Source organism: Lepidochelys kempii, chromosome 18 (genome assembly GCF_965140285.1).
Source record: "Lepidochelys kempii isolate rLepKem1 chromosome 18, rLepKem1.hap1, whole genome shotgun sequence".
Classification (NCBI taxonomy): Eukaryota; Metazoa; Chordata; order Testudines; family Cheloniidae; genus Lepidochelys; species Lepidochelys kempii.
In genome coordinates, this window is record NC_136397.1 from 16,243,555 (window position 1) to 16,266,068 (window position 22,514).

At 54.9% G+C, this 22,514-nt stretch overlaps 1 protein-coding gene across 7 annotated transcripts in view; it reads left to right on the forward strand.

Annotated features, from left to right (window-relative positions):
* AGRN (agrin) overlaps positions 1 to 22,514 on the forward strand; it is a 223,530-nt gene that overhangs the window by 142,425 nt on the left and 58,591 nt on the right. For all 7 annotated transcript variants that reach the window (XM_078849301.1, XM_078849297.1, XM_078849299.1 and 4 more), the window contains 4 exons: positions 7,082 to 7,297; positions 11,209 to 11,433; positions 15,417 to 15,641; positions 16,212 to 16,418. In XM_078849301.1, coding sequence (XP_078705427.1) covers positions 7,082 to 7,297; positions 11,209 to 11,433; positions 15,417 to 15,641; positions 16,212 to 16,418 — 873 coding nt within the window. The remainder of the gene's footprint in view (positions 1 to 7,081; positions 7,298 to 11,208; positions 11,434 to 15,416; positions 15,642 to 16,211; positions 16,419 to 22,514) is intronic.

Sequence of the window (22,514 nt, forward strand, 5' to 3'; positions counted from 1 at the left end):
GCTCCGAGTGGGAGCCCCGGCCCATCCTCTCCTCTATCCATCAAGGAGGTTGTCATGAAGGGGTGTCTAGAGCATGTGTGGTTCTGAGGTTTCTTTAAGAGGGGGAGAAAGGAAGATAAAAGTAGGTACCAGCATGTGACCCCCCCCCTTTCCCCTCTCCTGCCCTGAGCCCCAGTGCTCCCTGACTGAGCTGGCCAGGGGGAGTCAGAGGTGCGCTCACCCCCTAAGCTCACCACAGACCAGGGTCAGTTTCTGGTCCAGGGTGTAGCTGGAATTTGCAGCTCACAATAAGGCTCTCTCCTCTGCCTCCTGTCCTTCTCTCAGCACCAGTGCTGCTGGATTTCTCTCCCAGGCTTTGTAGTTTGTGTCACTGCAACACACCAGAGCTTTGGAGAGCTGCAGCTCGAATGGGGACAGGCAGGAGTCCTGGGTCCTAGTCTGGGCGCCGCACTTTGGGAAAGATGTGGATGAATTGGAGGGAGTCCAGAGGAGAGCATCAAAAATGAGAGAAGGTTGATACAATCTGACCTATGAGGAAAGGTTAAAAAAGGGGCATGTTTAGTCTTGAGCAAAGAGGACTGGGTGGGGGGACCTGATAACAGTCTCTGAATATGTTAAGAGCTATTATAAGGAGGATGGTGATCAATTGTTCTCCATGTCCACTGAAGGTAGGACAAGAAGTAATGGGCTTAATGTGCAGCAAGGGAGATTTAGGTTAGATGTTTGGAAAAACTTTAACTCTAAGGGTGTTTGAGCGCTGGACTAGGCTCCCAAGGGAGGTTGTGGAATCCCCGTCATTGGTGGTTTTTAAGAACAGGCTGGACAAACCCTTGTCAGGGATGGTCCAAGTTTACTTGATCCTGCCTCAGTGCAGTGGGATGGACTTGACCACTTGAGGTCCCTTTCTGCCACACATTTCTGTGCTTCTATGTAGACCCTCCTCAGCAAAACCTACTGAGGTCTCCAACACCAGACGAGTTAGAGGGTGGATGTTGCAGTTGGGCATTGATCCACCCAAACTTCTCATCTCCTGCCCTCCGCTTCCATTTGTTGCCCTTCACCCTTGGGGAGGAAATCCTTTCTTCCATGGAAAGATAGGGAAATGTGCATGGCTGAGACCACCAGACTTGCCTTGCATTGGCTCAGCTCAGGCTGCGTTTTGGTGGCTGGAGAATGCGTGGTGGTGGTCCTGATGCACGTTTGTAGTCTCCCATCCACAGTCCAGGCTTGGCCTTCAGGCTAGAATCAAATGTAGCAAGAACTTGTAAATCTCTGCTCCAGTGCATCCTACATGGAGAGACCTGCCCCCTGCCCCCTGTCCTTGTGAGGGGAATGACCAGTGTGGGTGGCTGATTGTCAGCCCTGGGTCCTGCCCTGATCTCTCCGGCTATTAGCTTTATTGCTTGTACTGCAGAAGCAACTAGCAACCCTAATCCTGGACCAGGATCCCAGGGTGCTAGGTGCTGTACAAACACAGAACCAAAAATAGTCGAAGTATAAAACCAGAGAGCAGATAGACAGGCAGGCAGATGGGGGGAGAAGGAGGAAACGGCAATGAGATGACACTGGTCAACGGTAGGGGCTCTGATCTCAGCAAACTGGCAGCCAAACTGTTGTGAAGTTTTTTGTAGGCGTCCTAGCCAAGGAGAGTTTGTGTTAGAAGAAATGATAATGGGTGAGTTTTGAGGCTGTTTATGGGGAACTCCACACACAAGCGCGCGTGTGAAGGCCATGCCCACTCGTTCCTTCCGCTGCCAGTCACGCTCACCTGGGCATGAGGCCAGGGTCCAGCAGCAGACAGGCCTAAAAGATTGTATCCATTTTCATTGCTGCTTTCGTCTTCTCAGCCTGTCTCCCCCACACAAATGCCTGCTCTCAGGTTTGTGCTTTCACACTCCACTCCTACCGTCCCCGTTCCTTGGGAACCTCACTCTGTCTTTGGTACTTCTCTGGCCCCTGCTGCTGTAATGTCTGAGCGCCTCTTCACACCCCTGCGAGGGAGGGCAGTACTATTGGACCCCTTTTGCAGAGGGGGGAACTGAGGCACAGAGAGGCCAAGTGACTTGCTCACGGTAATGCAGGGAATCTGTGGCAAAATCAAGAATAGAGCAGTGGCATCCTGAGTCTCAGGCCAGTGCCCTGTCCGCTGAGCCATCCACCCTCCAGCCTGCCTCCCTGAGCTGGCATGCTGGACCATGACGTGTCCATACTCCTCTGCACCAGAGCTGCCAGCTGGTGTCTCGCCTGGGTCTGAGCATCCCAGAGCACAGGCCTGGCCTACAATTGTCAGGTTCAGAGGATGCGTATGGTACATCGCCAAGGTACCATATCCTGCTCACGGGGGGCAGCACCCCAAGGGAAGAATCGAAGTGAGGTGCCATGGGGAGACTCGAAGTTCACTGATGAGCGCCCTTCTTCCCCTTTGTGGTTGCAAATTATGGGAGTGTGGGGTTACGTCCACCTTATCCTAGGGTTATCCCCGTTCAGTGCTCCAGGCTCGTACTCCATGCCCATCACCAGGGTGTCTGAGTGTGATCCCGCTCCCCCTCAGCTTGACTTGGTGACGTCAGACTCAGGCGCTCCCGTACAGGGGTGACAGGTGGTGGGAAACAGAGCTCTCCTGAGGAGTTAGCTGACATTCCACCCCTCTCCCAAACAGAATAGCACACGGCCCAGCTCCCACTGTGTCCGTGGGACAGTGCAGGGGGATGGATTGGGCCCCTATATGTTACGGGTCCAGCAGTCGTTGCCAGCAGAGCCGACCACCTCGCTCCCCATCACCCTTCATGTTCTGCCCAGTCTTCTGCAAGCAGGTAGCTAATTGAAACCTGCTCGAGGTTTGCTCTGCATCCCCGCATCCCATCTGGCGCACCGGCTTCTTCCCTTTGCCTTTCGAGAAGTCTGGTCTCTGTCAGCCCTGTCTCTGCCTCCCCTCTCCCTTCTGAGCAGCAGCTTGATTATGCACTACACAGTTACACTTCTGCTCCAAAGAACCTGCTCGAGAGGAAGAGGGGGGTGGGGCTGGATAAATCCCCACTTGTCCTGCATTTCATATTCACACGCTGTCTATCGTCTCTTGCACCCTCTAATCTTGGAGCTAAACAGACTCATCTGCATTTAAAAAAAAAAAAGAGAGAGAGAGAGTGAGAGCAGCAGCAAGGGAAAGAGTGAGTGAGACTATCCACAGAGCTTCATAAAAATGATAAATTGCTTTTAGATATTGGGTAGGAGAGAAAGAGAGTTCTTTTTTTATTTGACGATATTAGTCTCTTAGTGGCGCATTGTTGTTGTGCATATGAGCTCAACATCTCAAAGCAGTCAAAGCCAAGCGGCCGGGAATTGAAGTGTAAATGAGCCACTGCCAGGCTTTTTATTTTGCCTTTTATGGTTTTTCTCTCTCTAGTATGTAGGTCAGTCTCCATATTTAACGTATATCGTGTGTGTGTGTCTGGGGTGGACGCGTGTGTAGCGAGTGCAGTGTGTCTGGGTCGGGAGAGCCATTTATACTGTGGGGGTATGTGTGTGTAATACATGTAGGCTTGGAAGGTGTAGACTTTTATCGCTAAATATCTGTACATGTCGCTGTACACACGCAGACCGACAAAAAATTGTTTCCGTCAGTAATGATCAGAATTTCAGCTCGGCAAAGTAAGAAAATGCTGCTTGAGAACTTATGGGCGTTTGAAATAAGGATATTAACGTTGTCTATTTTGACATGCGATGTTAACGATCTGTGTTTTAGTGGTGACAATGCTTTAACCCTCTGGAATCTCAGTGTCTACTGGCATTAACTTATTATTTCTGCCCCCCACTGTCCAACATCCCACCCCCCCATAATTTCCCATGAGTGCGGAAATTTAAATAGATAAAAATCTTTAAAATGCTTTAAAAATACCCACTGAAATTATTTTTTAAAAATATGAATTCTGCCGAGCCTAAGTGTGGGCAGGATGTGTGTCTGTGTGTCTGGAATGTAAATGTAGTGGGTGTGTGCACGTATGTGATAGATCAGCTGTTCTCAAACTGTGGGTCGGGACTTCAGCCCAATTGTGGCTTCAGCCCTGGGTGGCTGGGCTCAGGTTACAGGCCCCCTGTCTGGGGCTGAAGCCCTTGGGCTTCGGCTTTGGCCCACCCGCCAGGGCGATGGGACTCGGGCAGGTTTAGACTTAGGTCCCACATCCTGGGGTCGTGTAGTAATTTTTGTTGTCAGAAGGGGGTCCTGGTTCAATGAAGTGTGAGAACCCCTGCGATAGATATATGTGGTGGATAGTACAGGCCGTGGATTTGTGTGCAGTACGATGGTATATGTGGGGTGTGCTCCGTGTGAGCATGCGTGCATAGTATGTGCAGTGAAAGGGTGTGCTCTGGATATGTGTGCACAATGGCTGTGTATGTGGAGGGTATTGTTCTGCACGAGTCCGTGACATTTCCGGGAGTGGTCCGAGTGCTCTCTCATCTCGTCCCACCGCTGCGATTGTGCTTTGCTCACAAATCCTACCTGCACATGGCTGAGTTTGCATCTACCTGTCCCCCTCCCTCTGCCAACTTAAAAATTACCTTTCCTGTTACATTAGCAATTCAGGTGCCGATCTGGTCTGTGCTGGCTGTTCTGATTACGGTGTGTGATAAAGAGATTTGTGCATCTCCTATTAGAAAGCGCTCAGCCATGTGATCCTGGTAGATTTGCATAAATTGCAAAGTATAAAGATAGTGTGTTTGCGTGTGTGTGTTTTCTACCCCCACACTGAATAGAGTTACAAGGCGAGGACATTTTTCTTTTCTTTTGCTCTCAGGTTTTTATTTTAATAGCCTTTCTCTCTTGTTTGAACAGGTGTCAGTAAATGCTGTTGGTGAGGAGGGCTCGGGAAAGCTTGATCCCAGACATCCTGTCAGAAGGGGTGTGGTCATTATGAATACTTTAGGGATGGGGATCAGGGGCAGTTCATCTGTCTACCTCCTTTGGTGGGGTCAAGAATCTCTCCATGACCTGGTTCATTTCACCCGCCCTGTCCTCATGGCCACTTGTTGTCTCATTGTTTGTATCACAGCAGGGGCTAGAGGCCCCAGTCCAGATCAAGCCCTGTTGTGGTAGGTGACATAGTGCACAGAGTAAGTGAGAGTCTCTCCCCTCAAGAGTTTATGGTTTAAACAGACAAGACAAGACAAAAGATGGGAGAGGGAGAGAGGCCCCGGGAAGAGAAGCGATTTGCCCAAGGTCACACCACTGAGCAGTGGCAGAGCAGGAATGGGACCCAGCTCTCCGAACGCTCCGTCCCTTTCCTCTAGACCAGGCTGCCTCCTGGCTGACTGAGTTTGCTTTCACTCAGTACCCCCCTGCTCCTCCCGCCGGCTCTCTCTGAGGCTGGTGTCCCTGTGTGGGATGGAGGGCAGAGGGCGCCATGACTGTTGCTTTCCTGTGACGCTATCTAGGGCAAAACCTGCCTTAAGTGACTCTCAAGGCACCTTTCATAGGCGCCAACTCTGTGGGTGCTCTGGGACTGGAGCACCCACAGGGAAAAAATCGTGGTTGCTGAGCACCCACTGGCAGCTCCCCATCAGCTCCCTTCTCCGTGCTTGGGGGAGGGGGCGGAATGGGGCGGGAGGAGGCAGGGCAGGGGTGGGGAGAGGTGGGGTGTGGATGGGGCTGTGGAGGAAGGGGTGGAGTGGGGGCAAGACCTGGGCCGAAGCCGGGGGTCGAGCACCCCTCTGGCACATTGGAGAGTTGGCGCCCGTGGCTCCTTTGCAGAGACCGGCATCCCAAGGAGAGTGCAGGAGACTTGCCCTCTGCATGTCCGGGGGACTCTGCGGAGCAGGTGGTAGGCAAGAGGTCTCCATGAAGGGTGGGACCTTGGTGTGCCGCTTTCGCCATACTTAAGCTGGTGCCAACATGGCAGGTCACGCTCCTCTTCGCCACCAGCCGCCACATCTCACTGCCCTGGAGCCCTGCACGGCTCGCCAGCATGGTGGAGCCCCTTTGGGAGCAGGTATCTGGGAGCGGGATGAGACAATCAGCCCTAAACCCAGACAGCCCTATGGATGTGCCCAGTGGCGCGTTGACCAGCCGTGCCCTTTCGCCCGCTGCCCAACACGGGTGTGGGAAGGGAACTGCGGCCGGCTGAGACAGGTCATGCAAGCACAGAGGGGCGAGCGGAGAGCGGGGGGCCAGACGCAGAGGTGGGAGCGATCTTGGACCCTGGCGTTATGGGGATGTGCAGCGTCTGGGCTGCTCCGGCTGCGTGTGTGAGGAAGAAGCTGTGAGAGTGGAAAGCCCGCTCCCTTTGGGGCCCCGTTTGGCAGGGGGTGTTCCTGAACTTGGACCTGATCCAAAGCCCATGGAAAGACCTCCCTTGGCATCAGCTCCTTGGAAGATTGTCGGAGCCGCTGAGAGGAAGCTGCTCAGGCAGATCTGCAGGGAAAGGCCCCAAGGCGGGCGGGGGGGGGGGTGTCTCCCACACAGGGGAAACCTTGCAGTGCCGAGGCAGGGGATCTGATTGTGAATATCGCGGCGTGATCCTGCTCCCATCCTGGTCTGTGGCGACGGTCCCACCAGGGCAGGATCTGGCCCATACCGGCGCACTTTGGGCATTGTGTAAATAACAACGCTTGCGACTGCTTTGTTCTTCCAGCCGCCTCGCTGGCTGCTGCATGTCCCCCTGCAGCTTGTCTTGTCTTGGTCTCTTGAGTGCAAGCTCCTGGGGACTGTCTTTATCCCTGGGTTTTGTGTTCAGTTTGCTGAGCCCAGGAGTGCTGAACAGATAAAATAATGAGCAGAGATTCGCAAAGAGAATAACTACACCATCCTGCATTCTGTATGGCAGATGGCGATTATCATCTCAGGGGAAACTGAGGCACACAGTTTGCTCAAACTTATACAGTGAGGCTGTGGCAGTCAGGAACAGCACACAGGAGTGTGGACTCTCAGTCCTTCCTCGTTCCTATTAGATAAACTCCCTCCTACACTCTGGTATAGAACCCAGGAATCCGGGCTGCTGTGACTGTTAGACCTTCGCTCCCCTTATTTTGTGTCTCTGGATAAGCAGTGTAGGCTGACCTGGCCTCTTTCTGTCTCTCTCCCCTGCAGTGTGCCGAGGAATGCTGTGCGGATTCGGAGCCATATGCGAGAGGAGCACCACCAACTCCTCCCAGGCCTCCTGTGTCTGCAAGAAGACAACCTGCCCAGTGGTGGTGGCCCCTGTGTGTGGCTCGGACTATTCCACCTACAGCAACGAGTGCGAGCTGGAGAAAGCCCAGTGCAACCAGCAGAGGCGGATCAAAGTCATCAGCAAGGGGGCATGCGGTGAGTTGAGCCAAGGACACGCATGAGCCCTGGCAAGGCAAGATGGGCATCCATGTACCAGCCTCTTCCTGACGCTCTGGCATCAGCGACATTCTTAAAGGGAGGCAGCCGTTTGCATTCTGTAGCTTGGAGAGGGTGGGGGCTGTGAACGGTCACCACAAGTCCTCAAACGCTGTCAAAGCATTGTAGGGTGCCGGGGAGGATGGAGAAGGAGAGAGACTCCCAAGACTGGAAGCAGGGTATCCAAGGAAAAGGATTTGGTGCCAGCACCATCCCTGGCATACAGACTGCGATCCAGAATGTAGAATCCTTTGTCCACCACCGGGGCAGGATGCAGACACTCTTGAATGGCGCACGGCGACTCTCCGAAACAGTCTAGGTTAAGGTGGCTCCCTTGTGCCATGGAGTAGGTAGAGAACATCTGGGAGGAAGAAGGCAATAACCTGGCCAGGGCACCAGGGTTAACATGCCCCTGGGCTTGTGAAAAGGAGCTGTGGTTTCTTTAAAGATCACAAGCGGATAAGCTGTAGGTTTTACATCTTGTTCCAAAGATGCTACCTCCAGCAGCACAGCACCCCCAAATGCCACTCTGAGGTATCAGGCCTGAGGGCAGGGGGCCATTCAGGGTATGGCTACACTGCAAACAAAACCCGGTGTCTCGGAGCCAGGTCAGCTGACTCCGGCTCGCGGGGCTCCGGCTGCAGAGCTAAAAACAGCAGTGTAGATGTTCTCGCTCAGGCTCTGAAACCCAGTGAGTGGGGAGAGTCCGGGACCCCAGGGTCAAGCCCGAGCCTGACCGTCTACGCTGCTATTTTTGACCCATAGCACGAGCCTCATGAGCCTGAGTCAGCTGATCCAGACCCCATAGCTCGCAGTGTAGATGGCTCCTTAGTGATTCGCTAACCCCCACTACCTGACCACTCAGCCTGAGGCTGGCTTTACTAATGCCTCTTCCACTTCCCCTCGGTGCCGGTGTCCCTCGGTGCTAGGGAGAAGATGCCCCACCAGCTTTTGTCATCCCATAAAGCATGAGAGCCTCCACCAAGCAGTGAAAGTGAAGAAAATCTCTTTCAGCCCTGCCTGTAACACTCCTCACCCATAGGGCTCTAAGCCCTTTCAAACATCATTATCTTCATTTAGCAAACAGGCAAACTGAGGCACAGGGAGGTGAAGTAACTTGGCCAGGGTCATGCAGCTGCTCAGTGGCAGAACCAGGAACAAAACTCATCTAAGGCCAGGATTCTAACCACTAGGCAACACTGCCCCCAGAAGCAAGAACTGTTCACCTGCTCCGGAGAGCCAATGTGACAGATTAGCCCCCACACACATCTAAGTGAGCCCCTTCCTCGGGGATGGAGATTTTTCCAGGAGGCCAGGTGCATGAGGCTAATAAAGGCCCTTCCCTGGGCTGGCATGCACCAGCTGCGAACGAGGAGCTGTGTAAATGAGCCCCTCGTCTCCTCGTCTCAGAGTAAATTAACTTGACCTTTCCCGAGCGCGGCTCTCTGGCTCACAATAAATCTGCACCCAGCATTCCTGCCGGGGCCCGCATCAGAAGCGAGAGTGCGCCGAGTGATTTATTTAAAATAATAATCATAAAAAAAGTGACAAATTAAAAGAAAAAAAGAAAAAAGCTGACAAATAAATTTGGGCCCATCCCTGTCAGCGAGGAAATTGCTCCTTGAGCTCTTCCTCCAATTACATTGTGCTGGCGGTACCTTGAGGATCCCTGTTTTGCTTGTTTGCTGGAGCTAGAGTCTCCCAGAGCTTGGGCTTCGAATAGAGATCGCAGTGCGGGGAGCTAGGGGAATTGGGAGTGGGAGGCTGGGAAATAGAGATTTGTCTGAAGCGTCAGCTGGCTGGGCGAGGGCTTCCCCTTCTTTGTCTCCCCTGGATTTAGGGACTGAGTCTGCAAACAGCTGAGCACCCTCCGCTCCTGTTGATTTCAGGAACGGATGTGCAGCATCTTGCAACATCAGGCCTGTAGGGCCTGATCCCAAGTCCAACTGAAGCCAATGGCGAGACGTTGGTTGACATTGGTCGGTTTTGGAGCAGTCCCCGCAGGCTCGATCCAGGGAGAGGCTGCACAGTCTGGCCTGGATCCAGCCAAGCCCTGAGGCAAATGCTTCACTTTACGCACGTGAGCAGCCACATTGAGTTCAGCGGCATTACTCACCTGCAGAAAGCGAAGTGCATAGAATATCAGGGTTGGAAGGGACCTCAGGAGGTCATCTAGTCCAACCCCCCTGCTCAAAGCAGGACCAAATCCCCAGTTTTAGTCCCAGATCCCTAAATGGTCCCCTCAAGGATTGAATTCACAACCCTGGGTTTAGCAGGCCAATGCTCAAACCACTGAGCTATCCCCCCTGCATATTTCAGCGCTTCACTGGATCAGGTACTCGGCATCTTGCCAGACTCTGTCCCTAGCTAGAGCATGATGGACAGTTCAGAGCCAAGTGGAGACAAAGTCACTCTGTACTGTAATGACAGTGAGGGAAAGTCTGGGCAACTGCAGGGCTTTATTACTGATGAGTCCCACCAATGACGGTCCGAGGCCCCACATCAGATCTGGCGCCTTTCAGCATGCCGGGTTCACACGTGGATTGTGGCTCTCAACCTTTCCAGACTGCTGTACCCCGTTCAGGAGTCTGATTGGTCTTGCGTACCCCCAAGTCTCACCTCACTTAAAAACAATTTGCTTTCAAAATCGGCCACAAAATACATAAGTGTCACAGCACACTAGTACTGACAAATTGCTCCCTTTCTCATTTTTACCATATAATTCTAAAATACATCAACTGGAACATAAATATTATACTTACATTTCAGTATATAGAGAAGCATAAAAATTGTCTGTATAAAAGTGTAATTTGGATTGACTTTGCTAGTGCTTTTTATGTAGCCTGTTGTAAAACTAGGCAAATATCTAGAGGAGCTGATGTACCCCCTGGAAGACCTCTGAGTACCCCCAGATGTACACATACCCCTGGTTGAGAACTGGTCACTGTATGATATGTGAGGAGTGCATAGCACACAATTAACCAGGCATGACTCTTGTGAAGCCTTGAATAACTGATCCTTGCTTCACCTCGCTGTGATCATGTGGTTGCCAAAAGCTTTGGTGGTGCGATAAAATGGCCAGTGACACTTGTACGCTGCTCCGCCAGCCAGCCGATCTTAAGGATCTAGCTAGATTTCGATCAGGGGGCACGTGATCTGCAAGAAGGCGACGCCCCGGTGGGATTTGCCTGGATTCGGATGTTGATGACGATCACCTGTCTGCGTCCCTCATGCTCATGCAGGGATAGGTTAGGCCCTCGCGTGGCCAGAGCAGTGGGGGGAGCTGAAATGCAAATGTCCCCTGCACCGGCCCTGTCGGAGCTGGGCTGGATTTCGGCCCTTGCTGCTCTGCCTTCCACCTGGTATCCGACTCACCACCCGCAGACCCCAGGACTCCGAGGGCAGGATGCTCCGTTTTGTTGTGGGAGGAGAATGATTCGTGTAGACTGACCAGACAGCAAGTGTGAAAAATTAGGATGGGGGTGGGTGGTAATAGGAGCCCATATAAGAAAAAGACCCAAAAATCAGGACTGTCCCTATAAAACTGGGACATCTGGTCACTCTAGATTCGTGTGAAAGCCCTGAACTTAACAGAGGGCTGTCCGGGCTGCTGCTGGCTGAGGGCCCCACTGAGCAAGGAGCGTGCAGTCCAGGATGCCGTGTGCTGCGCCTGCCTTTGTCCTCAACCGGGCAGGGGGGAAGGATCGGGGCCCCCCCGTCTCATCCTTGTGAGACCTGCCCGGGTGTGGTGGGGGAGGCCGTGAGAAGAGGAGGAGGCTGGAAAGTGAAGGGACGCGGGGCAGGGGCTGTGCCGCGTTCACGCAGCAGTGCCGTGTCTCTTGTCTCTCCAGGCTCCAAGGACCCCTGCGCAGAGGTGACGTGCAGCTTCGGCAGCACCTGTGCCCGCTCCACGGACGGCCAGGCGGCCAAGTGCATCTGCCCATCCTCATGCGGCGGCACGGCCGAGAGCACGGTGTGCGGCAGCGACGGCAAGGACTACCGCAGCGAGTGCCTGCTCAACAAGCACGCCTGCGACAAGCAGGAGAACGTCTTCAAGAAGTTGGACGGGCCCTGCGGTGAGTCGCCCGCCTGCGCCGGGGGAGCCCGCCAGCTCCAGCTCGGGGTGGGGGGGGAGAGGCACTTCTGAAGGCCCCCTCTCACTCAGTGCTGGGCCAGCCGGCTAGCAGCCCTCCAAGCTGCAGGCAGGAGTGTGTGCTGGGCTCTAACGATGGGAATTAAAGCACCGGGAGGGGGCTGTGAGGATGCCTAGAGCCGCAGGGTGGCAGTGGGCTAACACAGCTGCGTCTGGTGGCCTGAGCCGCCTTCGGTTTTACTGGTGTCGGGAATCAGCAGGAAATGCTTCGGTGTTCAGGCCTGACCCCCTTGGAAATGCTGGGGGAGGGAATCGGGCCACCGCATGGTACAGGCCAAAGCACAGTGGGGCGATTCCTCTCTTTTGGGGCTTCAGAGAGCGGTCTAAGCAGCAGGGAACAGGAAAAGCCCCGGGCAAAACAATCGCGCCCAGCATCCAGTCTGTTCAGCCACACCCTGCCATCTGAAGTTACTGCCTCTTCGAGTTTCTACTGGGCCTTCAGTTCCTTTCCAAGGGCTTGCCGGGGGGGCAGCCTGGCACCGGGGCTGGGAGGAGGGGGTACCTGACTGATGGGGAAATGGGGTCTGGGCAGGAGGAGACCGCTCTCTAGTTTGTGAGCTGGGACAGGGAGAAGCCCAGCCTCCAGCTGAGACTGTGGCTTCCCTAGGAGCATCTGAGGACCAGAGCCACAGCAGTGGTTTCCCCAGAGCAGCGGTTGGGGGCTCCCCATTACAAGAGCTGGGACAGTGGTTTATACCGGAAGAGCTCCTCTTTCTCCCCTTCTCATGCCTGGTCCATCTGGCTTGGGAAGGAGTCAGGCTTCACAGCGGCTCATACAGAGCTTCAGTCCCTCATGGCTGGGCACACAGGCCTATCGCGAATGATCTGGAAAGTGGCTGCAGCCTCTGACCCCCCGTTTCCCCCCTGCCCTGAATTGGCTGCAGGCCTCTCCTGCCAAACTGCATCTCCAGCAGCCTAGGTGACAGGCCTTGAAGAAACAGGTCACTTCCCCTCATGAAAGGAACCCATCGGTCACCTAGAGTGACACCGATCCCCGGGGAGTACGTCTTGCCCTGTCACTTCCCAGGACAGCTTCTGTCGCGTTTAATTACCTCTGTGCAGCTTTGCGATTAAAAGTGACCATATTCATTAGGAAAAGCACCAGGTTGGTAGGGACACGTGCCAGATACCCTGTCTGTGGTGTGGGGAGGCTAGACTCCAGGAGAGCTGTTCATTTCTGCAGTCCACCAAGTTGCCGTGATGTCACAAAATCACCCCAAGCAGGGGCAGGAGGCTACAAGGGGCCAGGGAACACTCTCCAGACGGCACCTGGAAGCTGTGTTCGGCTCTGGACAGCTGAGCATTAGAAGGAGCTGGCGAAATGGAAGGGAATTCAGAGAAGAGGAACACGAGCGATTAAAGGGCTGGATGGGCTGGCGTAGGAGGAAAGAGAAAAACTAGGAGCCAGTGCCGCAAGGTCATGATTGACTTCAGCCCCAACCAGTTCCCTGGCACTCAGCCCCTGGCAGGATTGAGCCCTAAAGGAGCAGACCTGTCTGCAGGTGCTTCGAGGTGTGTAAACCCCCAGGGGACTTTAGGGTGGGTGAGAAGTAACACGATGCAGTTGAGCAAAGTAAGCATTCAGGCTGAGTGCCGGGAACCGGTTCCTCAAAGCGAAAGCCGCTGAGCAGTGAAACCAGTGTCCAAGGGCAGCAGGAGGCAATTTCGGACAGGGGAGGCAGGATATTCACAAACCTTTTCGTCACGGGGGCCACACCTGAACAGAGGAGTCTTGTTTCCCTGCCTGCGGGCCACGCAGCTAGAACACCCCGCGGCAGCGAGTCTCCGAGCTCGGCTCAGCTGACTTGGGCTTGTGGCACTCGCATGGCGGGGCTGAAATGATCAGTGTAGACGTTCAGGCTCCGAGGCCCTCCCCGCCCCCACCAGGTTCAGACCCGGGATTGCAGCCCAAGCCCGAATGTCGACGCTGCTATTTGGAGCCCCGCAGCACTAGCCCATGTCAGTCAACCCGGGTGGGTCTTTATTTTGCTATGTAGACGTACCCCTAGTCACCATCCTGGGAACCCCACCTCCCTTCCTTTGCACAACCCCCTTGCATGCCAGCGGCAGCTACTGCGATTGCTTACCTGGAAAAGTAACACTAGGGCCCCGATCCAAATCCCGTCGAGTCCTTCCACTGACCCGGATGAGGTTTGGATCCAGCCGTAGAGGAAACAGGGGAGTTAGGATCTGGAAAGAAAGCAGAAGGAGAAGCTAGCGTCATGGGACTATCCAGCTCCTTACAGATCCCCAGTCAGTGCTCTGTGGTCTTTGAAGCATGGTCTGGGAACCATCGCTGTGGGGGGCCATCCTGCATTGGGGGCTGGTGGGGAACAGGCTGGAGGGGACCAAATACCCTGGCACCCACTTAATCTCTGTGCTGACTAAAATGGACCAAGCAAAGAGCTGAGCTGCAGCTCTGTATTGGGCCAGCTCTGGGGAAGGGCGTGGGGGTTCTCCCAGAAGGCAGGGGAATGTGTTACTACTGGGTTTCGCCCCTTGGCATGCCAGAGCCTCGGGGGGATTGTAGGGCATGCAGGGATTTCAGTATGTTCAGATTAAAAGGGGAGAAAAATTCAATCCTGTGTCTACAATTACGGCTGAAAATGCCTCTGTGCTGTCCAGGTATTTCCACTTGGCAAAAAAACAAAAAGGAGGTGGGGGGACTAAAAGGCCCAGGACTTGAGAAGGGATTAGCATATAGATGGTGCCTGTTTTGCACGTGTATTTACTATGCTAATGTGAGCACGGATCGGTGGCGAAGGTGATCCAGATAAGCCTGGATTATGTCAGGGGGGAAGGCAGCGTGTAGCCTGTCCTGTCCTCAGGGATCTTCCCTCACAGGCCTGGATTTCCCAACCCAGCCACCCAGGGCAGGGAGTAGATGGGAAGGTTGTAAAACTGAGCAGGCCCCCAGGGAGCAAGTGCCCCTAGCAGCTCAGAGCACCTCAGGAGCAGGTGAGAAAGACGCCGCCAGGGATGGTCAAGCCTGCCTCTGCTGGGAGGCTGGATGCACGTGCTCTTCAGGTCCCTTCCAGTGTGGTTCTATGGTGTGTGTTGCCCAGGAGAAGACCCATGGGCATATTAGGGAACCATATTAGCCTGGCTCTAGAGGGAGTCCTGTCTGCCTTGGCTAAAAGGATAGAAGACTTCTCCCCGAGAGGGGCAGCTCTCCCCACCCGTGGTGTGTGGGGGAAAGTGTTGGGAGGTTGAGCCTTGAGCTCCCAAAGCTCCTCTCACAGTTGAAATACATTTGATCTCAGCCTTGTCTTAGTGGTCATCTGACTGGGTCTTCGTGGTCATCCCACTAGTGGGTAGGGCTGGGATGTCAACAGGCTCTACAGCCAGGTGGGGATCAAGTGGCACCAGCAGAGTTGCCACTTTCGGTTGGACATGTTCCTGGAGGTTCCACCACAAGACGTAATCTAATTTCTGGAGACTCCTGGACAATCCTGGAGGGTGGCCAACCCTAGCTGTTTGTGGGGCAGAAGAGAGAGCTGCAGGCCAGGGTTCAGGTGCATTGGCAGGGCTGTCAGGGGGGGCGGGTTAGACCATCCTGGCTCACCTTGGTGTTACTCAAGTCTCACTTGCTTTTGCACATACTCCTGGCTCTGAGTGACTGGGACAGTGACTGTCTGAGCCGAACCCTCAGCCCCTGAATTTGTCAGCAAAGCTTTCTTGTCAGCATGAATCCCCAGGCTCTCTCCATCTGGAGACGGGGTCTTACTTCAACAGAGCCTTGTTGATACCAAGAGAGAAGGGAGCACCAGTGCAGCGAAGAGCTGGCCTGGGATGTGATGGGGCCAGGATTAGAATGGCCTGACCCTGTTGGGCGTGGACTGCCCCTGGAGATGACTGTGCTGGTCTGAGAGCTCCCCTCTCCTTTGCCCTCTGTTCTGTGCACAGACCCCTGCAGGAGCACTCTCAACGACATGAACCGGGTGTGCCGGGTGAACCCCCGCACTCGCAGAGCAGACCTGCTCTCCCGGCCTGAAAACTGCCCTCCGAAGAGGGACCCGGTGTGTGGCGACGACGGGGTGACCTACGACAACGAGTGCATCATGGGGCGGTCGGGCGCCATCCGGGGGCTGGAGATCCAGAAGGTGCGTTCGGGGCACTGCCAGCCTCAGGGTAAGTACCTCTCAGCGACTTGCCTGACAGCAGGGAGCTCGGGTTACAGGGTGCCTGTTTCCTCCCCTGGGGTGCCCCACCAACGGGTGCTGCCGAGGGGAATGAGACGCTCTCCTGCCCCAGCTAAACCTGCTGGACTTGGACAGGGAAGCTGCCCCTTCTCAGCCTGGCCCCACCTTTGTCATCTGGCTCCATTGACCACGCGAAGAATCCGGTGTTGGTCACTACTAGAGGCAGGGGCCAGGTGGTCCCAGACTGGGTAGGGAATCCGGTGTTCTGGTGACCCTGGCACTATGGACAGCAGAGAAGACTCAATAATCCTGGAGGGTGGGGAGGGGACTGTTGCTTCCAAATCTGCTCGTCCGTCCATTAGCGGGAGCTGGGCTGTACCCAGGCGTATTGACCTGAACGCCCCTCAGCCTGTTCCCCACCGGAGTCCCCTTGGCCCCAGGCCCCCGCCCATTGCTGCCCCCCAAAGTTGGGAGCCCTGCTAGGAGCTCAACGCCAACAAGCCCGACTCCTGCGTCCCAGCCGCAGGGTGTAAGTGGTGCCTTCCTCTTTCCGTTCCAGACAAGTGCCAGGCTGAGTGCAAGTTCAACGCCGTGTGCCTCAACCGCCGCGGCACCGCCCGCTGCTCCTGCGACCGCATCACCTGCGACGGCGCCTACCGGCCCGTCTGCGCCAGGGACAGCCGGACCTACAGCAACGACTGCGAGCGCCAGAAGGCGGAGTGCCAGCAGAAAGCCGCCATCCCCGTGAAGCATGAGGGCCCTTGTGGTAAGCGGGACCGCCGGTTGTCCTTGTGCATCTCCCCCGCCTCCTTTGCTACCCACCCCCAGCAGGAAAATGCCCCACGCCCCTTCCGGCTTTCACACATAACAGGGCAGAGGAGGAGCCGTGCTGTCCAGACGCCAGGGGTAAGTCGTGTCCATGTCCCTGTAGCCAGTAGGCGGCCCCTCTTCCCCTTCATGACCTACAGGCGGGTAAGATCCATCCCCTCCTCCTCTTCTTCCTTTTGCCTGATCCCAAGTACCATCTGTCTCTCTCCTCTCTCTCCGTTGCTGCCGTTTCTCTCTCCCTCTCTGCTCCGGTGTCGTCTGCGTCCGATGTGTCCTGTAACGGAGGGGAAAAAGTGCTTTGGACAATAATAACAAGACGAAGCATCTTGAGTGTTCGGTCCATGTCCCACATCCATCTGCTCCCTGCCAGGCACACACGCTGTATCACCTAACTCGGAAGCAGCTCTCATTGCCCATCCCGCCTCCTGGGTAGTGCCAGTCTCCCAAGTCCCTTTCATTGCCCTCGCCATGCTTTCCAGCCTTTCTCAGTTCTAGGTGCCCGCCGTAAGGAACTCTTCCCTGTGCTGCTCCTCTCTGATGGTCTCATCTGTGTTTGTCTCATCTCTGGGCAGGAGCTGTGGGGGGGTGGATCTTTTGAACTTCTGCTGAAGGCTATTTTAAGAGATCTGGGTTGTGGGATAGGATGGGGGCCTGGGTTTCTATGGCAGTGGAAGCCACCGGTTATGAAATTCAGCGGTTGCCCAGGAAACAGGATGGGCTAAGCACAGGCAGCCCGCCGACCGGCATCGAGTGGAAGACTTGCTGATCTCAGGTTGTATCTTCAAACTACTCTTGTATCGTGTCAAACCTTCTGAGAAGAGTCTTAGATGAACCGCACTTTTCCGGGACTGTTTGGCTGGCTTTGCCCTCCTGGTGCCAGAGTCTCAATATTACCAACCCTGCCAGCTTAAAAAACATTTGTCACTCATCAGATTGGCATAATGGAATCATGGCATTTTTTTTTAACTACACTTGGAGGTCATTTCTGGTTGTTGAACCATTAGGAGTCACTTTTTCAAGTTTTTCTCTGCACCCACGAAGGCTAGAAACTTGCTTTTCTTTTCCGAGTGAACTTATAGATTCTCATGTATTCAGAGGACTCCAAGAGTTGGGGTTTTAGGTAAAACAGCAACTACGGCAAGACTTGTGATAAAATTGTGAAAGTCAGCAGCCCTAGACTTTGTTTTCGTTCCTCAAGCTATATCCCTTCCTTCCCCTGTTGGGCTGCTTCTCAGGTTCCGTTCCTTGGGTTCCAAAGCCCATTGAAGAGAGTTGAAGTCTTTCCACTGATTCCAATGGGCTTGGAATCAAACCCTAATATCTCAGCCCTTCGGAAAATCCAGCCCTATATCTCTGTTAGGGTGTAAATCTGAAGCAGCTCTGCTAGCTTCAGTGGAGTCACTCCAGATTTACACCACCATCAATGAGAGCAGGATCTGGCAACAAGGCATCTCGGCATGTCTGTTCCTTGCTGGCTCCTGGAAACAAATGTTTGGCAGATTCTGCAATTCTTGTCTCAACCCTGCCCTATCCCATACAGGGCAGCTTCTCTCCTCCTCCTGTTTTGATTCTCCTTCATTTGATGGCTTTCCCTTTCCTCCTCTCCCTGCAGGCCGTGCAGCCAGCCAGGAGAGCAGGCCCACACACTGTTCCTTTCAAGAGCATGTGCTCGTGGGATGGAAAGTAAATAAAATCCAGGGTGAAGCAGAGTTTGATGCTTGCTCAGTTCATGTGACAGCTCAGTTCTGCCTCCTAGCAAACCACCATGCAGTGCAGTCATGCCAGAGGCCTTCTCCTCCCATGTCAGCCTACTCCTTCCCCCAGCTGCCACCTGCCCTGTGCGATCTGGAGACTTCCGCCTCCAGGTTACCAGTTCAAACCCAGCACCAGACCAGAAGTGACCTGCATAGAATGGGGTTGCGATCTCAGTGCAGTCTTGGCTAGGCACCCGTCCGCCACACAAAAGCACGCTTACCGACATGAACTTTTCCTTTCTGACAGGCTGGCCAAGGAGGCTGTAGTGCAGGACAGGGCTTAGGGAGACATTGTGAGGTGACACTAAGCATGAGAGCTGAAGCAGAGTTGGATGCTTCGTAGGCCAAGACATGGAGATTTAGGTCCATGTGATCACTCAGTTCTGCTCCAGAAGGGAGCTAGAGATCCAGGCTCTGTGTCTAGCAGCCTCCATAAAGAATCTGTAGATTCATTCTGCCCGAGTCCTGCCTCTTCTCCGCAGCGTGGGACACTGCAGGGACGTAGAGATGGGGTCCCGCCCAGTCAGGGTGGAGGCGCATTGAGGGGCAGTGTGGGGGAAGCTGGCTACACGCTGTCTGTACTGGATCTGCTCTGCAGAGAAAGAGGCACTAAGGAAATTCCTCCATGGGCCCCCACCCACCTGTATGTCCCTATTACAATCTCTGATGTTCCCTCCTGTCTCCACTATAGGGAGCAAGGGGGAGACCTCAGGGATCTAGAGCATCCCTTCCCCTGGGAGGGCCCAGGTTGGGGCAGGGAATAGGAACCTCCCTGCAGAAATCCGGTGGGGGGGGGTCTCCTTTTACAGCAAGGTGGAAGCTGATGGTACCAGCCCAAAGTGGGGGATTTAGGGTGCGTGAGTCCAGCCGTATGCCCTGCTGTGCATATCAAAGCCCCTTCGGGGTTGCCTACAAACTCTCAAGCTTCTGGAGGAAGATTGCTGCTGATAGCCAGCGTCTAGTGAAGAAGATTTAGCGTAACTAGAGCCTATGGAGGGGAAGGAAATGAAAGGCAGTCTATTAACATGGCAACACGATGCTTTAATCTTTCACAGATACCTGCCTAATGAACTCTCAGCCCCGCAGCTCGCTCTTCTCCAGCAGCCAGGGAAGGAAACAAAATAGCCCAATCTGCCCGTCAACGGGTTATTTTTTTAAGTTCTTTTCTGCTTTCAAACAAGGGTGGTAGGAGCTGAAAGCCGCCTCTAGGTGAGGGGAGATGGGAGAGGGGGTTAGGAATTTGGGAGAGGCAGGGTGTGATGGGGGCAGAGGGAAGGTCTCTGTAGTTGTGTCTGTCTGTTTTCCTCCTCCTCCTTTTCTTTCTTTCTCTCTTTCTCTTTCTTTCTCTCTTTGTCTTGTGTTTTACAGCATTGCCTGTTTGGAGAAAGGACGTGCGTCTGCACAGTACCCTACCGCTCCCAACCGGGATGTCTCTGCTCAGAGGTCTGCTTTCTACCTTTCTCCTTAGCCAACGGCATTCCCTAAGATGTCGATCTCTCTCTCCTCTCCCCTTCACTATCCTCTTCCCTGGCCTTAGTTAAAAGCCCTTGGGATGGAAAGATTCCCACATTTTTTTGCCAATCCACCCACTTCCTGCCTGGAATGAAAGTGCCTTGCAGTGTAATGGGGTATTTTTAATGCTTGCTCCAGTTTGCATCTCCTTCTCTGCAATGGACGTGGGTTGCGGGGTGGCCACACAACTGCAGGCTCTGTTGTGGGCAGCTGCTGTTTTGCCTGACCATCCGTGTGAGCTGAGAACCCTGTTCCCCTTCTCAAGCTACCTGGGTGCCTCTTTCCGGCTGATGAGTCAATTCGGGCTGCTCCTGGTTGATTTTTCTGTTGCTCAGGCATGGTCGCGGACTCCTGGCTGCTCGAGATTGCCGTGCTTCCCCCGTCCCCCTCCTTAGCGCGTGTTTGTGTGTGCGTGCGTGTACGCGCCAGGCTTGCCTGGGTCAGCTCAGGGCGTGGAAAGGAGTGAGCGTGCTGCATGGTGTCGGCCTGAATATGAAAACTCCCCGCCCGCCTCCCGACGCACGTTGCAACGTGTTGATTTTTAGATCCTCCTTCAGTCTGGTGAAGGAGCCTTCTCCTGTCGTGGGTTTCTCCCTGGCAGCACACCATCATAGCACCTCGGTAGATGGCAGCCCAGCCTGCTGGCAGGGGGTTGCGTCGAAACTCCTCGGATGCTGCAAAGACAGGCAGGGAGTGCAGTCGGTCAGAGCAGCGGACTCGGAGGCAGGTCTCCCAGGAGCCATTTACTCCTTGACAGTTTTTCAAAAGAGCTCAGCTCCCCTCTGGGCACCACAGAAGGTGTCCAGGTTTCTGCAGAGCGCAGAGTCCCGTGATTGACAACATGGTCCCTTGAGATATGGCCCAACCTGTCAACTGGAGATGTGGATTCTCAAGTGATGGTGGAGGTTGGGGGGGTGGGGGAGTCATAATTACCTATTGATAACACACTCCGAGGCCCTTGGATGGAAGGGGCTATGGAAGTGTCATCTTCTGCTCCCATTGAAACCAATGGCAAAACACCTACAGTCTTCAGTGGGGGCCCGGGGGTGGGAGGGAAACGCTGCCAGCCTGAGGATCAAACTGCCAGGGGAACCTCGTTTACTGCACCAATGCAGCTCTGAATCGCTAGAGGGGTGAGAAATGTCAGAGCAGCTGTGTCTCTCAGCTCCAGGCCTGGGATCCTCCCATCCAGCCGCTCCCCGTTCAGCCTGATTGTGCTGGGCAGAGGCTGTTTCTCCGTCTCTGCCCGCTGCCTCTGCGCGACTCCAGGGCGCAGTTATGGGAAGCGTGTCTTTAAAAACGAGAAAGCAAAGCCGGAGATGTCAGCAGGCCCACAGAGAGGTGCCAGCACCCCGTGGGGGAAGCTCGGAAACCGTCTGGCTGCAGGAAGAATTGGGGGTAGGGGGGTGGGGGATGGATTGGGGGGCGAGTGAGTATTAAAGAGAGGGAGATGAGCCTTGGCTGACTCTCCTGCGCCCCAGCCCTTCGATCTCAATCCCGACTTGGCAGTCGTCTCCCTCGCAGGCCTGGAACCGAGCAACACCCCAGACGTGGGGACCCTCTCTCGTCGGGTCCCATGTCAGGGACTCCTCCATTCCTGCTCCTTCTCCACTGCTGGATCCAGGAGCATCTGCCTGGGGCAAGCTTGGCTTCTTGAGAGGCAGGATCTCTCCATGGTGCTGGTGGGACGCAGGCAGCAGCAGGGGCCCATGCACTGAATGGCACACACCTGGTCCTGTCACTCTGACCCATGTACCCCCCCCCCCCGCCCCCTGGCTTTGTACAGAGGCTTTGTACAGAGGGTTCAATTTCCCATCAGTCAGAAAGCGGGGGGCCCGGCAGGCTGTCTCCAGGTGGAACCCGTCCCAGCTCTCCATGCAGAGTTTGCCTTTCACACCCTGCGCTGGTTCGTGGCTGGGCTGTTCTCGCGGCGTGTTCGTTTTGGTTGGCTCTGTCTCGGTGCGTGACCTGTTGCATCCAGCTGGCTTTTGCTGCCTTGCGTTTCCCCGCTGGCTTGTCGCCACATCTCCTTTTCAGGGTTTCACACCCAGTTTCTTTCTTCTCTTTCCCCTCCCCTCGCTGCCCAGGGCGGTTGTTTGAGTATCTTGGCGCGCCCCCTTGGCTGGACTGCCGGCTCTCCCCCAGCACTTAACACAGTCCTGCCTTGAGCTGCCTGGCCTGGCCTGTAAGCAGCCTAAACCAGAGCGCCAGCTTCTGGGAGGTGAAGGAAATGCAGCCTGCTGTTTGTCCCACTGCCTGCCCATGGGGTTACGATTGGGGATTTCTGCATCGCAGATCTTCCCTTGACAAAAATCTAAATAGAAAAGTCCCGGGGGCAGGCGACCATGCTGTCTGCAGTGGAACAGGGATGCTGGGCCCGATTTGCCTCTGTCACTGGTGCAAACCAGGAGTCACTCCACCGGAGCCAGTGAGTTGCCCTGGTGCAGGGACGGCACAGGTGAAAGAATAGTCGGGCTCGGTGCACTCTGCATCTGCATGGGCTCGGCACCCCATCTCCACTCGCAGCACGACACGCAGCTGCCTGGAGATCCCGCAGACTGGCGAGAGATGTACTGGCCTCTCCTCCTGCCCTGCTCATTGGGCAGAGTCCGGAGGGATGCCCTTCACGCTTTGCATTGGCTAACAATGCTCCAGGGAAGCCTCGGTGCCTACTAGGGTGAGTCGGTTTGGCCCGCCCCAGGCCCCCTGCTGCACGTGTTTCTGGCATTTTAACCTGGGCTAGTGCAGCTCTGCAACGACCTGTACAG